This window comes from Haliotis rufescens, unplaced genomic scaffold (assembly GCF_023055435.1).
Source record: "Haliotis rufescens isolate VD_foot unplaced genomic scaffold, xgHalRufe1.0.p SCAF_16, whole genome shotgun sequence".
Lineage (NCBI taxonomy): Eukaryota > Metazoa > Mollusca > Gastropoda > Lepetellida > Haliotidae > Haliotis > Haliotis rufescens.
Genome location: NW_025963846.1, coordinates 6,746,693 through 6,764,351, shown reverse-complemented (window position 1 = coordinate 6,764,351; position 17,659 = coordinate 6,746,693). Strand labels below are relative to the sequence as shown.

General features: G+C 40.9%; 1 protein-coding gene across 1 annotated transcript in view; it reads right to left on the bottom strand.

Annotated features, from left to right (window-relative positions):
• LOC124136628 (protocadherin Fat 4-like) overlaps positions 1-11,367 on the bottom strand; it is a 34,014-nt gene extending 22,647 nt beyond the window's left edge. The window contains exons 1-6 of the mRNA XM_048396732.1: positions 11,295-11,367; positions 4,548-4,782; positions 3,532-3,828; positions 1,291-1,590; positions 608-904; positions 196-498 (exon numbers count right to left, since the gene is read on the bottom strand). Coding sequence (XP_048252689.1) covers positions 196-498; positions 608-904; positions 1,291-1,590; positions 3,532-3,828; positions 4,548-4,782; positions 11,295-11,367 — 1,505 coding nt within the window. The remainder of the gene's footprint in view (positions 1-195; positions 499-607; positions 905-1,290; positions 1,591-3,531; positions 3,829-4,547; positions 4,783-11,294) is intronic.
• Positions 11,368-17,659: the final 6,292 nt, after the last annotated feature.

Sequence of the window (17,659 nt, the reverse complement as noted above, 5' to 3'; positions counted from 1 at the left end):
GAAAGGTGTATCGAATAACAACATTCACGTGACATATGAAATTGTAAAGGAACCATTCCTATGATAAGGCAAACCATCTATATCTAGAGACACTTTAAAGAGAAACGAAGAGATTTAGGTATTCCCTTTTACTTTAACTAACACTATTTTTCAGCAGTGAGTATTACATGTGATATAATGAGGATGGTTACCAACCTAACTGTCAAGGCATAGTATGCTAGTGTTTCAAAGTCGATGGTGGCAGTGGCTACTTGTATCTCGCCGAGGGTGGTGATGGTGAACTGAGCAGGAGGTGTCACCAGGCTGAAGGTCAAGGTAGCCCCTTCGGGATCAGAAGCTACCACAGCATACACGGATGTTCCTGTGACAGAGTTCTCGGCTACGTTGGTCCTGGTACTGCCATCTGCAGCGGGACTGGTGAAGGTGGGCGCCTCATCTACATTTGTGATGGTCACCGTCATGGTGTGGTCAACATCTGCATTTGTTCCATCTGTTACTCTGAAAACATACACAGTGAAGAAGGTGGATACTCAATACCATTCAATATATTTTCGTAATCTTATCTACTAGCATCATGGCATTGAAGGTAGCAGAACGTATTTCTTACCTGACCGTAAGTGTGTAAGATGGTGTAGTTTCAAAGTCCAGAGCTCCGTTCACCTGAATCTGGTTTGCTGCATTGAGAGTGAACTCGGTAGGGGCAGACACCAGAGTTATTGTCAGTGTATCTCCTTCGGGGTCCGATGCCACCACAGATAAAACAGACGTCCCGGTCCCAGAGTCCTCGGCTATATTGACATTAGTACTGCCATCTGATGCAATATTTGTGAAGCTTGGTGATTCGTTGACGTCGGTTAAATCAACGTTAAGGACAACATCAACAGGATTTGTTCCATCAGTTATTCTGAAAGGAGAACATAATGCAATGAAGATATTCATACTTAAACCATGTTTTGTATTGCAACTCACTGCTCCTCTTGGCTTATGTCCATAGCACCACGTCATAGATCACATGTGTAAAGTCGATCACATCTTCTGAATATAGTATCCAGAAATGGCCACAGTTGATTTTCAACAACGTATCAATTGATGTCGAAAGGTGTATCGAATAACAACATTCACGTGACATATGACATTGTAAAGGAACCCTTCCTATGATAACGCAAACCATCTTTATCTAGAGACACTTTAAAGAGAAACGAAGAGATTTAGGTACTCCCTTTTTACTTTAACTAACACTATTTTTCAGCAGTGAGTATTACATGTGATATAATGAGGATGGTTACCAACCTAACTGTCAAGGCATAGTATGCTAGTGTTTCAAAGTCGATGGTGGCAGTGGCTACTTGTATCTCGCCGAGGGTGGTGATGGTGAACTGAGCAGGAGGTGTCACCAGGCTGAAGGTCAAGGTAGCCCCTTCGGGATCAGAAGCTACCACAGCATACACGGATGTTCCTGTGACAGAGTTCTCGGCTACGTTGGTCCTGGTACTGCCATCTGCAGCGGGACTGGTGAAGGTTGGCGCCTCATCCACATTGGTGATAGACACTGTCATTGTTTGATCATTGGTATTAGTTCCATCAGTAGCTCTGAAAGTAAGTACATGCGACAAATCGTTGACATAAGCCTTGTCAGAACTTGAAACTCTCTTGATTTACCATTTATGGGTATGAAATACCGCGCTACATGTAAAGTTTAATAAATATACATTTATTCTGAAATTAATAATGCAACTTTGAAAGCATATTCATGGAGTCATCTCCTCGACTCTAAAGTCGTGGTTCACAATTTGCACGCGCATGTTCACGGAAGACACACAAGTTTAATGTATACGTGTTTGTTAGGAGCATGATACTCACACACGTTGTTTTTGAATGTTTGAAACAGCACACAATTATTGTTGACGTGTTCATGTGTTCCAAAAGCACTTTTGTTTAACAATACCTAACGCTTTCCCAATGCCACAGGTTGCTGAAAACCAAGGTTCACAGGCCGTGGGTATTTTACAAACAGGAATGGCTCAAAAGTTGCCAGACATTTAAATGATCCTTGAAAGACAACATTATCTCTTTGGATACATTCTGCAGCAGGGCAATACTCATGATTTGCCACTGGGCGGTCTTCCACTGTACAGTCACGTCAACAAGACAACCTTTTCGTTTGGTGCATCTTCTGAAATGATTCCAAACTGCGGACAATTCCTGGGTAGAGACAAGTTAGTGGCAGATCCGTAGGCAGCCGGTTGAGGAAACACAACTTCCGGCCCCGACGTCCAGCGATACGCCCAATTTTGCTTCCGTGTCACTGTCAGGCACAACTAAACAACTCATAGGAGAACTCAAATCATTATTGTCAGTGGCAATTTGAACGGCGTACGCTACCGGGACGACATCGTTCGTGATCATGGTCCACACTTTGTGCAGCAGGATGATGTCCGCCATCACTGCACGTGTTGTGACATAATTTTGGATGCAGCACAACATTGCTGTACTGCCTTGGCTGTGTCTCCCGACCTCTACCCCATAGAACATGTCAGGGATGAGACATAACGACCCCTACGACAGGACCAAAACCAGTCGGTAATTGTTTGGTGAAATTTGGAACAACATCCTCCAGGCTGTTTTCAATCATCTTCAATGCGCCGCTGATGCCTCGCCTGTATCAACCCCATTGGTGGTCATATCCGATATAGACATTGTGAATAGAGTTGTTACACAGGATTCAACCTGCTTCGTCTAATTTTTACAAAAGCAATTAGACAATCCATGGGTGAGTAGCGTTGCTGGTTAGACAAAGTAGGCATTTTGTTCAACCCATTTTACTGCTAACAAGGGATCTCAAATTTAAAAAAAACATGTACATTAACATCGTTAGTTTATCTATCTTAGCTCTTGTACTTTAGTAAAAAGGTTGTCAACAAATATTGTGCAGCACTTAACATCACTAGCATGAAGTTGTCAACAATTATTCAGCATAGACATTTCAATGTTCTGTGGATACAGTATGCAGAATACAGAGGATACGTGCTCCCCAGAATCTCCGCATGAAGGCTATATAGGTGTCCTCATTGTATCAAAGTGGGAATGTTCCGTAGAATTTACAGATTTTCGGGTCAGTGACTACACGGATTGAGCCAAGGAGAAACCACCATTGCATGGTTAGACAACCCAGGTATAGTGAAGCTCCAGAGATTAGATGACCAGGGTTGTAATCGTTACACCACCCTTCTTTTAGGGTGTGTCTGTCTGTCTCTTGTAACCAGGTATAGCTTTTGTCAATGAATTGATTGTGATAAAACATTGATCAGACGAATGACAAAAATTATGTAGTTATTTTGAAGAACGACATTTACACCACTTTATATGAAGCTCAGTTACTTTTCCCGCGGGTATACATATGGGATGATACTATGTATAATATAAAATATGGCTATTACTGGTTACTGACGACGCATGGTGATGAATTAACCGAAGAAATTACATTTCTTTATTTGTTCTATTTGTGGCTACATATTATGTAATCAAATTTACCGGACTGTGATTGTATATGACGGCACGTTCTCGAAGTTCAAAGCCCCATTGACTGTCATCACTCCCCCAGTACTGATGGTGAAGACTGCCGGCGGGCTGACCAGTGAAAACGTAACACTTGCTCCTTCAGGGTCGGTTGCCATGGCTAAGAAAATGGAAGTTCCAACAGCAGAGTTTTCTGCAATAGGAGTTGTTGTGCTGCCATCTGTAGCAACGTTTGTGAATTCTGGTTTCTCGTCAACGTCTGTGACATCAAAGGTGAGGGTCACATCTACGTCGCTTGTTCCATCGTTCACTCTTGAGAAATGAATGAAAGGATAAACTTCAGTTATTGCGATGGCCACTGTTCCAATGCATATATACAGGAGGAAAAAGGTTAAGCACCGCTTGGTTTTACTATCTTATAGTCAATAGCCCATTGAACATCAATACTTTTAATCCTTCTTCAGTGAGATGGACAGGCATACACAAGCCAAAACACTGATCAGTTTGGCAGATGTTACATAGTACATAAAATACACGAGCTTTCACTTTTCCAGCAGTTACGTATGCACGATACATTATTTAAAAAATGCTTCACATCTGCTCAATTCGCTGTACAAGGTTGCGAACACTGTGATCGAGAGTTCAAATCACAGATTCGCCTTGATTAGGATTCATTAGGATTCATGCAATTCCCTATTTTGACTTGTACCATATGTTCCCTTTTTTAAGGCGAACAATTGACTTGCCTTTGCATTTTTTGTGAATGTGCCAACGCTGGGACAGGATACGCTCACCTTTTCGCGAACACCTGGTATCATCACTATTTGATAGTGATTCATAAACATGGGCACATGGTATGGTCGGAATCGTTCTATCGACTCTGCTTTATGCAGAGATTTCTATTGGACATGGAAGGAGATTTGTCGCTTTATTCTCAGCACCACACCCGTGCTTGTAGTAAACTCCTAAGCCGTAATATAACTCACTCACTCACCAACTCACCCAGCTCGTGGATGGAAGTTATTGCGTACCTTACAGTCAGTATATATGAAGCTACCGCCTCGAAGTTGATGTTTCCATTCACTGATATCTCCCCTGCTGCCGTGATTGTAAACTCAGTAGGTGGCGTTACTAGACTGTATGTAAGGGCGTCGCCTTCACCGTCAGAAGCCGCTGCCTGAAACACTGATGTCGTCACAGCTGTGTTCTCTGCCACATTGATATTTGTGGTACTGTCGGGAGGGTTTGTGAAGACAGGGGGTGCACCTTCCAGAAACAAACATGAACAGAGCTATGTCACACATAAGTATATAACAAGACTTATATTACTCTGGAATAGACAAGTATCATGCATTATTATTTCATATACATTATACATGACAGTTTGTGAACTTGTCACAACCAATTTTAAGTGCGATGAAGCTCATAGTCATATACTTGTCCCTTGTGCAAGACAATTCGGTCAATAAAAGCGCCATGTCATACTCGCTACACATGAAAGAAAGTGAACCTACTATAGACATGTATCAACGAGCGCTATATCGCTACACATGAAAGAAAGTGAACCTACTATAGACAGGTATCAACGAGCGCTATATCACACACGCTGTACAAGACAGAAAGTGAACCTACTACAGACAGGTCTCCGAGAGCGCTATGTCACATGCGTTATACAAGACAGGAAGTGAACTTACTCTCAGACAGGTATCAGACAGTGTTATGTCATATACGTTGTACAAGACAGGAAGTGAACCTACTACAGACAGGTATCAAAGAGCGGTATATCATACACGTTGTACACGACAGGAAGTGAACTTACTCTCAGACAGGTATCAAACAGCGTTATGTCATACACGTTGTACAAGACAGGAAGTGAACCTACTACAGACAGGTATCAAAGAGCGGTATATCATACACGTTGTACACGACAGGAAGTGAACCTGTCACAACGTGAAGTGTAGCAGTTCTATGTCCTATGCGTTATACAAGACAAGAAGTGAACCTACTACAGACAGGTCTCCGAGAGCGCTATGTCACATGCGTTATACAAGACAGGAAGTGAATCTACTACAGACAGGTATCAAAGAGCGGTATATCATACACGATATACAAGACAGGAAGTGAACCTACTACAGACAGGTATCAAAGAGCGCTTTGTCACATGCGTTATACAAGACAGGAAGTGAACCTACTATAGACAGGTATCAACGAGTGATACGTCATATGCGTTATACAAGACAGGAAGTGAACTACTCCAGATAGGCATCAAACAGCGCTATGTCATATACGTTATACAAGACAGGACGTGAACCTACTACAGACAGGTATCAAAGAGCGGTATATCATACACGATAAACAAGATAGGACGTGAACCTACTACAGACAGGTATCGAAGAGCGCTATGTCATACACGTTATACAAGACAGCAAGTGAACCAACTACAAATAGGTATCAAAGAGCGTATTATCATACACGTTGTACAAGACAAGAAGTGAACCAACTACAGACAGGTATCAAAGAGCGTATTATCATACACGTTGTACAAGACAAGAAGTGAACCTACTACAGACAGGTATCAAAGAGCTGTATATCATACATGTTATACAAGACAGGAAGTGGACCTGTCACAACTTGAAGTGTAGCAGTTCTATGTCATTTACTTTAAAGAAGACAGAAAGTGAATCTATCACAGACAACCGAGAGCTTACTGTTCTATCCTGGCAAATTCTGTTTTCTGATTGGTCCGTTAAAGTGCCTGGCCATGTGAAATCATGGTCAATGGCCACGCCACATCGAAAGTAACAGTACAGCCTATTTATCTGGAACCTCTTACATATCATTAGCATTATGTGATGCTTTGTTGGCGTTCCGTTAATATTTATTACTTCGTCTTTTTGAATTTATAAAGGTTAATTGACTGATACAGAACCTCATCCGGGTGTCTTTTGAAATCAGATATAACAAAATGAGTCAATAAAAGTTTAAAACACCGCCGTGTTTATTGACGAGTGTTGACATAATTATATCAAAACACGCAAGGGCCAAAACCATTGTTGAAACTTTTTTCTGTTTGTAAAAAATAATAACCAGTGGCTTGATTGATGGATTGAGTGAGTGAATGAGTGAGTGAGTGAGTGAGTGAGTTGGGTTTGACGCCCCTTTTAACAGTATTCCAGTTATATCACAGCGTGTCAGCTTAATGTGGGAGGAAAGCCCGAAGTGATGCAGGTCTCAGACGTTTACCACTTCGTTGAAACCCATGAACACGGGTATGGTGCTGACAAACCTAGAAAAATAATCGGGGTGAACGGGGATTCGAACCCACAATCATAGGTTTCTGGCATGCCCAAGGGACGCAACTCTGCACAGCTTGTTGCGGTGCCTTAGACGACCAGTGGCTTGGGTGTACAAAGTACAGCGAAACAGTCGCAGTGAGAGAAAGATTGTTTTTTTTTCGTTTGTTGTTCCAGCTATATGAGGGCAATCTGTAAATAATCGAGCCTGGATGAGGACAATCCAGTGATTGACATCATGAGCATCGATCTTCACACATTTTGGATAGATAAATGACATGCATCAACCAAGTCAGGGAATCTGACCACCCGAGACTAGAGAAATCATTGATTTTGATATCGTTTGATCTCACTCAACCGATATCTCCTGAGGAAGCCAGTTTGTGATGATAAATGTGATTATCCGTTCTCGCAGAGACAGACGAATCTAATCTCAGAGATCGTAGACACTGCCATTGGATGAAACAACGACCTCTTTCCTATAGCATTCATACTCCGCCGAATACTTAATCCTTTTCGGTTGTACCACAATATCACGAACATATTCAAAATCAAAATCACACAAACAGGGTGAATCTCCATTGTTCCGTGACAGGGTCATGGTGAGGTATCAACATACAAGTGTCTTTTTATCGTTAAATCAAAAGTTCAGACCAAATGGCACATGTTGCAGAAGATCAGCTTAAGAGGACTAATTTGTCGGTGGAGTATCAATGCCGGTGTACATATATCTTACACTGCATGGTCTTGACGGATTGATATTCTAACCATTATTTTTCATCGAGACGTTTACCGGTATGAATGCGAGAAAGTTATAATCACATTGCTTTTAGAAGTATGTCGATCACATCAAATTTAGCCATCCTTGCAAAGTTACATTCTAAAGGGCACAGCACGTTCATAATGTCGCTTTTTTCTACGGAAGGCTTAGCTCAATAGAGCTGCAGGGCCTGATTGCCTCCATCTAGGTTTATATCAATTATAGTCATCTTGTTGTCAATATTATTTGTAAATTATGTAATACATTGCTCGTGTACCACTAGCGGTGGTTTATGGAGAAATACAAAGTTCTGAAAGTTCTGACAAACTCCAAATTTGATGTTCTCTCTGGAAATGCTTTAATACACTCTTTTAGTCGTATTCAAGGCAATTTGTCGTTAATAATATACTATTATTGCATCTGTCTATTAGACAGGAAACTATTTTATTGTACTATTTATATAAATACGTGTATATGAGTCGTGTTTGTAGAGAAACACCAGAAGTTGGCTTCACAAATTTTACCCATTAGGAGAATCGAAACCAGAGACTCGAATCTTCACTCTTGGTTTGTCAGCATCATTCCCGCGCCCGTGTGTTTCACAAAGGGAAAGGACATTCCTCAAAAACGATGCTGACACGCCGTGATATGAAGGAAATGCCGTTCAAAGCAGCGTAGATGTCAACTCATTGACTCACATACATTTTTATTTGCCGACTGATATGTTTTTGCAGAATTCTGGAATGTCAAGGACAGTTGGTTGTTTTATAACCCTTGTAGATTGGGTGTACAATGCCACTAACCGTGCGCGCTTGGATACCGGGGGACTGGACAGGTATTTACAATTCCCATAACGTAGCACACTGATTTATACCCATGTATACACAGACCCAAATCTCCCCACTCCAGGCCACATAAATCTCGGCGATATCTCCTCGAGTGCTACGAGAGTCAATTATAACTCATATTCCCGTATATAGACCGTATAATAAAGTCCATAACTGTCCAAGCATGACGATTGTGTTACATTATTCCGAGGTAAGTGGCAATATCATACAAAGACGCAGGGACTTGTACCCCGACAATATTTGAGTCATTGCTTGCGACCGTCATACCACACGTCTCCCTTTCACTGCAAGTAATACCCACTGTGCGATATGTGTCCCTCGGTTCATTGTATTTGTCCTAATTAATATGTTGATACAGTGCATCATATATACTCCTGACGTTGGAACTGAAAGCCCATTTATGCAAGCACGACTATATATCAAAGGGCACTTCAGTTGTGTAAACGATGCATATTTGTATCAATTCAGTTTATTAACTCCTGACCCAATATTAATTTTTTTTGAATACACTGTACCAAATGGCCTCGAAAGCTTTGAAATAATTTCAACGCGTTATTTGTGTAAGTCGTCTGTTAGTCTCAATGTTGTCTTCGAGAACACTTTGGTATTGACTTCATCACATTCAAAAACTTCGATTAAAGATGTCAGTATTTACGTTTGGGTTTAGTGCATTGATCCGAAGGGCTGGGCGATGAATCATCTAATGTGGGGATATCTACTACAGTTCTATATTAGTAAAATCACGTTTAAGCACGCCGTCAAGTACCGGACATCAGTCGCAATATGTAAATGCTAAGATGTAGTTCTTTTAATACCACAATAAAGACTGAATATTAAATCTGACCCCACGAAACTGTTTACCTTGAGACAGCGCTGTGTGGGACAGAACGGCGGCGACACGTTCTTTCCCACGGTGTTATATATATACTACGGAAAACTACGGTTATTTCAAACTCAAAGGGACCACTCATTTTTTTTCGTTATAACCGTAATTCGTTATATACATATATACAGCAGATAAGCGTGTATAATAAGCTTGAAAATAACATTCGTAAATTATTCAGCTCATCTTTGGACTTGTTTTTTGTCTTTTTTTTAGTAATTATCCGGTAATGTCACGGCCATACGGATTTCACACATTGTACCCACGTGAGGAATCCGCCCCGCGTAGCCTCTCACAATGCTGACATCTCTACTGCCCCATACACTTCCAATGCATCAATATCACCCAGTAGAAATAGGACTAGGCATTATAGCAAATACTGGTGTACATGTGACGGTAGTCACCCGGCAACCCGGTCTACCTAATATATGTTAGGTTTTTGCATCGCTAGACAGAAGAGCATCGTTATAACGAAAAGTATGTAACGTACTCCCGAATTAAACGAACTATTTCAAAAGTACCGACCGTTTTGCTGTATATTATCGTATTAATTACAGGACAAAAGAAAGAATACACCTTAAACTTGGAATGACCAACAAATAATATCAAACGTGATCAATATGTTACTGGAAAAAGAAGTTGCCGAGAGAGTGCAAACTAAAGGTCCAAAACACAGCTTTGATACCCGTTTCAAATTAAGATCGAGTTAATGACATCCTTCTGTCATCGTTCCAGTTGATGCATTTAAGATCGAATAAATGGCATCACTCTATCATCGTTCCAGTTTATACATTTACGATCGATTTAATGACATTATTCTTCTATCGGTCCAGTTTAAACGTGTAAGATAGAATTAATGACATCACTCTACTATAGGTCCCTTCATACATGTAAGATCGAATTAATGACATCACTCTACCATAGGTCCCTTTCTACATGTAAGATCGAATAATGACATCATTCTACCATAGGTCCCTTTATACATGTAAGATCGAATTAATGACATCACTCTACCATAGGTCCCGTTTATACATGATGTAAGATCGACTTAATGATATCACTCTACCATAGGTCCCTTCATACATGTAAGATCAAAGCAATGGCATCCGACTATCATTGTTCCAGTTGATACATGGAAGATCGAATAATGACATCCCTCTGCCATTTTTCCAGTTTTATATATTTAAGATCGATTTAATGACATCACTCTAACATAGTCTAGTTTATACATGTGAGATCGATATAATGACATCACATCGGTCCAGGTAATACAATAAAGATCGATTTAATGACATCTCTCTACCATCGTTTCAGTTCATACATGCATGATCCATATTATGTTCTCACTGATTTACATGCATAAATTATACAGCGATATCACTCTGTCATCGGAGTTTATACATGGAAGATTTATTTAAAGAGATTACACTATAATCAAAGCGGTTTTATATTATTATGTATATAGTGATACCACTATATCATATTTTTAGTTGATTTCACCTCAGTGCAGAACAACAACTTCTATAATATACTAACATATTTCTGTCATTGAACAAAAAGCAAAATAACTAAACCATGATTATTCTTTAAAATAATTCGTAAACGTTTCCTCAAGTACTTAATTATGCCCCTTTTATGTTGTAAACATGTCCCCATCTGCAATCGTGCGGAAAGAGGGTCTTACGGAATAACAGGGTGTCACTATTATAAGATATTGTTTGAAGTAAATTAACCAAAATGGTGAGCAGTTGTATGGCACCAAAATCTTTTATAACCGGAATAGTATTGTATTTTCTTCAACTTTGATTATAGGCCAATGTCCACGATATGAAAATATAACTACACACTATGCTCTACTCATACGTGTTTAGTGTGGATGGTATTAAAATAATTATTGCAGATACAGTTTTATAGTAAGTGTTGTTTGTTGCGATACAAGAGGCGCATGTGCAGGAGACAGTGTTACTATACAGGATTGAGATAGGACAACTCACCTGAAGCATCCGCGTGGTTGATGAGGGCGAGTACCGTTACCCACGCCGCCCAGGAGAACAGGTAAACAGCCATCATGCGTCTCTCAGATTACAGGAGTCTGCATACCTATAGGACAGGTGTGTTAGATTTGAGTCACTTTGCACTCAACAGTCAAGTATAAGCACCTCAGATAATAGGTGACTATAGGTGGCACGGTCCACGATTCCATTGATCTACATGACAATGAAATAACTCTACAACATGTGATGAATGAAATAGCTGTTGAACCAGTCTGAGGTTGTATCGTTTATTGATACTGTCATTAGGGGGTTTAATGTCATAATGATGATGATGGTGGTTATAAGTAGGGTGAAATGGGGTTTAACGTAGCGTTCAAGGTTATTTCACTTATAAAAAGACGTATATGCACGTGTGTTTGGGTGTGTGTGTGTGTGTGTGTGTGTAGCTGCTTATGCTAGTCCGGACTAATACCGATTTTGTAGTGCTAGCCCACTGAGATACCATGCCGCAGTTTAATATACCCTACTCAGACACAGTTTACTGACTCCAAGCCGACCAGTCCTAGTTTTAGCCCCTAATGCCGAGCGCCAGGCAGGGTAACAACAAGCACCATCGGTTAACGTCTTTTCGGTATGACGCGGCCGGAGATCAAAACCCCGACCTTCCGCTCTCCGGGCAGACGCGCTACCATTAGACCACGGAGGAGGTCCAATAATAATAATCATGGAAAATGATAAATACAAAATTCTTTGGCCCATTTACAGCCTCAGACATATCCAGGCCAACAAGCCTGATCTTGTCCTTTTTGATAAATCCAATGAAATCATTTATATCATTGAATTTTCTGTCCCCATTGACACTTATGTGATTGACAAGATTGAGGAAAAACATGGCAAATATGCGGACCTCGCTTTCGAAATGTCACGCTTGCATCCCAAGTACAAAGTTGTCCTACTCCCCATTGTTCTCGGTGCCTTAGGTTTGGTACCTCCCAATCTGTTGACTGACATTGGGAGAGTACCCGGGTTTGCTACCAGGAATACAGCCCTTCTGACAATCTGGGTAATGCAGAAGGCTGCAGTGTTGGGGAGTCTGCACATTCTCCGAAAAGTTCTTGGTGGGTTTGACTAGGCAGCGTTTCCTGGGAGAAGTCCCATTCGCTGTCTGGGCTGCGTGTGGAGGGGACAAGGGCCCTGAGCTGAACAACAACAACAACAACAACAACAACAACAACAATAATAATAATAATAATAATAATAATAATAATAATAATAATAATAATAATGACCATCCTGACTGTGCCAGGATCACCCAAACACTCCTTGCTGCAGTTTTTATTTTTATCTGTACATAATAATTTGTTTGTTTGTTTGTTTGTTCCCGCACTCAGCAATATTCCAGCTATGACGCCTGTCTGTAAATAATCGTCCCAGACAATCCAGTGATTGATATCATGAACATCGACCCACGCACTTTGGATACGATGACCTGAATCAACCAAATCAGCGAAGCTGACCTCCTTGTCCCGTTAGTCGCCTCTTACGACAAGCATAGTCGCCTTTTACGCAAGCGTAGGTTGCTGAAGACAATTTCTAACCCGGATCTTCACGGGTCAATACTAATAATCATAATCTTAATTATAATCATAATCATAATCATATACAGATACATCATTGTTTGGGATGTTTAAAGAAACACCTATCAATGTTATATACAGTTTCCGTGCTATAGACCCCCTGTACCTGTGATATGTGTGTGTTCTACTCCGGCACAGTCAGAGATAAGCCAACTCCCCAATGCTTCATCATACTGGGCCGCGCGAGTCACAGGGGTAGTGTGTTAAACCTCCCTGTCAAAAGACGGCTTTGTCACCTAATCTGACTTGTCAATACAGGCCTACAAGAGAGGGAGGAGTGTTGCTATCAACCAGTTTTATGTACACGTCTGGGTGATAGCTGACGCACATCATGGAGTGAGGGTGTCAGCGGTATCAGGTACCAGCACCGACTTACAACTCTAGAACTCTAGAAATAATTAATTCGGCAGTGACGAACATGTATAATAATACATCAAAGCCATTTTCGCTTTTGAAAAGTGTGTGACAACCTTTTGGTACGAAAATAATCTTTACGTATTATTTTGAATGACTTCAGTCCACAGATATCGATCCTTGTGTGGATAGTTGTAAGATAAATCACACACGTCTCTAATTGCATACTGTATTAAATATATAGTATAAGTTGTGATATCTATAAATTCCATATGTAACTTAAAATGAATATTAATATAACATGCATTAACGATCTGATTTATTTCATAATTAAAGATACACAAATCTGATTTAACAAAATATAGTTTCCAGTTTGGCGTGGAGACATATCGTACCTGCTTCAGGTCATGGCATAATAGCAGTATCAGCCACGCCGGTGTCTGACAAATTGAATGATGGGTACTGAAACTTGTCATAAGTCAGGAAGCATACCTTTTTGGTTTAATGAAACATACGTTCCTGATTTGCTTCAAACACACTTTCCTGGGCTTACTAAGACATACGTTTATTGGGTTTACTGAAACAAACCTTCATGGGATAACTGAAACATACATGTACCTCCATGGGTTTCCTGAAACATACCTTCCTGGATTTATGAAACATACCTTTCCTGGATTTATGAAACGTACCTTTCCTGGCTTTATGAAACATACCTTTCCTGGATTTCTGAAACATACCTTTCCTGGATTTATGAAACGTACCTTTCCTGTATTTCTGAAACATACCTTCCTGGATTTCTGAAACTAACCTTTCCTGGATTCCTGAAACATATCTTTCCTGGAGTTCTGAAACATATCTTTCTTGGTTTTACGAAACATACCGTCTTGTGTTTCCTGAAACACACATCAATGGGTCATCCTGATGACATTGCAGTGTTTTGCATGTACCGAGGAACATTTTTATAGGGAATAGTTTCCACTCCTCCCTTTGAATATCGCAGCCCAGCTACAGCGTAACCCTGTAGTTGGACTTCGGAACAAGCTTATATGATATGGAATTAACGGAAATATTTTTAATGGTAGCCCTGTAGTGAACTATAAACACAACCACTGCGCTATGCCTGGTAGCTTTCAATGGGCACGGTTTAATTCTTCTTTTTATTATCAACAGTTGCGCGTGCACTGAATAAGTATACATGATACTGGTGCAATCTTGTTGATAACATGGCATGAGGCCGCACTGAAATGTATTGAACCCTGTAGAGTTCGCGGGTTATAAAAGTTCCAGAATACATAAGTTTGTGGTAATTCAGATAAGGTTGGGTTTTCACAATGTTTGACCTGTTTGAAGACCGACTAGAATTTCTTGTTGATGCCATCCTTGGCTTACTTATACCACACCGTGTATCTGATCCCTCACCCGGGGCTTACTTATACAAGAAGTAACTTTTCAAACATCCTGGGCAACTTGTGCCAGATTTAGAATCTCGTTTCAAACATCCTGGGTAACTGTTTCCAGACATTATATCTTGTTTCAGTCATCCTGGGTAACTGTTGCCAGACAGTTTACCTTGTTTGAGTCATCCTGGGTAACTGTTGCCAGATATAGTATCTTGTTTCAGTCATCCTGGGTAGACCGCCTCCGTGGTCTTGTGGTAGAGCGTCCGCCCGGAGAGCGGAAGGTCCAGGGTTCGATCCCGGGCCGCGTCATACAAAAAGACGTTAAAAGATTGTACTTGTTGTTACCTCGTCTGGCGCTCGGCATTAAGGGGCTAAAACAAGGACTGGTCGGCTCGGAGTCAGTATACTGTGTCTGAGTGGGGTATTCATGTTAAACTGCGGCATGGTATCTCAGTGAGCTAGCACTATAAATCGGCATCAGGCCACACACACACACATACACGTGCACGCACGTCGCTATATAAGTGCAATAATCTTGGACGCGACGTTAAACCCAATTTCACCTCACCTCATCCTGGGTAACTGTTGCCAGACATAGTATCTTGTTTCAGTCATCCTGGGTAACTGTTGCCAGACATAGTATCTTGTTTCAGTCATGCTGGGTAACTGTTGCCAGATTTAGTTTCTTGTTTCAGTCATCCTAGGTAACTGTTGCCAGACATAGTATCTTGTTTCAGTCATCCTAGGTAACTGTTGCCAGACATAGTATCTTGTTTCAGTCATCCTGGGTAACTGTTGCCAGACATAGTATCTTGTTTCAGTCATCCTAGGTAACTGTTGCCAGACATAGTATCTTGTTTCAGTCATCCTGGGTAACTGTTGCCAGACATAGTATCTTGTTTCAGTCATCCTGGGTAACTGTTGCCAGACATAGTATCTTGTTTCTGTCATCCTGGGTAACTGTTGCCAGACATAGTATCTTGTTTCTGTCATCCTAGGTAACTGTTGCCAGACATAGTATCTTGTTTCAGTCATCCTAGGTAACTGTTGCCAGATTTAGTTTCTTGTTTCAGACATCCTGGGTAACTGTTGCCAGACATAGTATCTTGTTTCAGTCATGCTGGGTAACTGTTGCGGGACATAGTATCTTGTTTCAGTCATCCTGGGTAACTGATGCCAGACATAGTATCTTGTTTCAGTCATCCTGGGTAACTGATGGCAGACATAGTATCTTGTTTCAGTCATCCTGGGTAACTGTTGCCAGACATAGTATCTTGTTTCAGTCATCCTGGGTAACTGTTGCCAGACATAGTGTCTTGTTTCAGTCATCTGGGTAACTGTTGCCATACATTGAATCTTGTTTCAGTCATCCTGGGCAACTTGTGCCCGATTTAGTTTCTTGTTTCAGTCATCTTGGGTAACTGTTGCCAGACATTGTACCTTGTTTCAGTCATCCTGGGTAACTGTTGCCAGATTTAGTTTCTTGTTTCAGTCATCCTGGGTAACTGTTGCCAGACAAAGTATCTTGTTTCAGTCATCATGGGTAACTTGTGCCAGATTAACATTCTTGTTTCAGTCATCCTGGGCAACTGTTGCCCGATTTAGTTTCTTGTTTCAGTGATCCTGGGTAACTGTTGCCAGACAAAGTATCTTGTTTCAGTCATCCTGGGTAACTGTTGCCAGACATAGTATCTTGTTTCAGTCATCCTGGGTAACTGTTGCCAGATTTAGTTTCTTGTTTCAGTCATCCTGGGTAACTGTTGCCAGACATAGTATATTGTTTCAGACATCCTTGGTAACTGTTGCCAGACATAGTATCTTGTTTCAGTCATCCTGGGTAACTGTTGCCAGACATAGTTTCTTGTTTCAGTCATCCTGGTTAACTGTTGCCAGACATAGTATCTTGTTTCAGTCATCCTGGGTAACTGATGCCAGACATAGTTTCTTGTTTCAGTCATCCTGGGTAACTGTTGCCAGACATAGTATATTGTTTCAGACATCCTTGGTAACTGTTGCCAGACATAGTATCTTGTTTCAGTCATCCTGGGTAACTGTTGCCAGACATAGTATCTTGTTTCAGTCATCCTGGGTAACTGTTGCCAGACATAGTTTCTTGTTTCAGTCATCCTGAGTAACTGTTGCCAGACATAGTATCTTGTTTCAGTCATCCTGGGTAACTGTTGCCAGACATAGTTTCTTGTTTCAGTCATCCTGGGTAACTGTTGCCAGACATAGTTTCTTGTTTCAGTCATCCTGAGTAACTGTTGCCAGACATAGTATCTTGTTTCTGTCATCCTGGGTAACTGTTGCCAGACATTGTATCTTGTTTCAGTCATCCTGGGTAACTGATGCCAGACATAGTATCTTGTTTCAGTCATCCTGGGTAACTGATGGCAGACATAGTATCTTGTTTCAGTCATCCTGGGTAACTGATGCCAGACATAGAATCTTGTTTCAGTCATCCTGGGTAACTGTTGCCAGACAAAGTATCTTTTTTATCAGTCATCCTGGGTAACTGTTGCCAGACATAGTATCTTGTTTCAGTCATCCTGAGTAACTGTTGCCAGACATAGTATCTTGTTTCAGTCATCCTGGGTAACTGATGCCAGACATAGAATCTTGTTTCAGTCATCCTGGGTAACTGTTGCCAGACAAAGTATCTTTTTTATCAGTCATCCTGGGTAACTGTTGCCAGACATAGTATCTTGTTTCAGTCATCCTGAGTAACTGTTGCCAGACATAGTGTCTTGTTTCTGTCATCCTGGGTAACTGTTACCAGACATAGTGTCTTGTTTCAGTCATCCTGGGTAACTGTTGCCAGACATAGTATCTTGTTTCAGTCATCCTGGGTAACTGATGCCAGACATAGAATCTTGTTTCAGTCATCCTGGGTAACTGTTGCCAGACAAAGTATCTTTTTTATCAGTCATCCTGGGTAACTGTTGCCAGACATAGTATCTTGTTTCAGTCATCC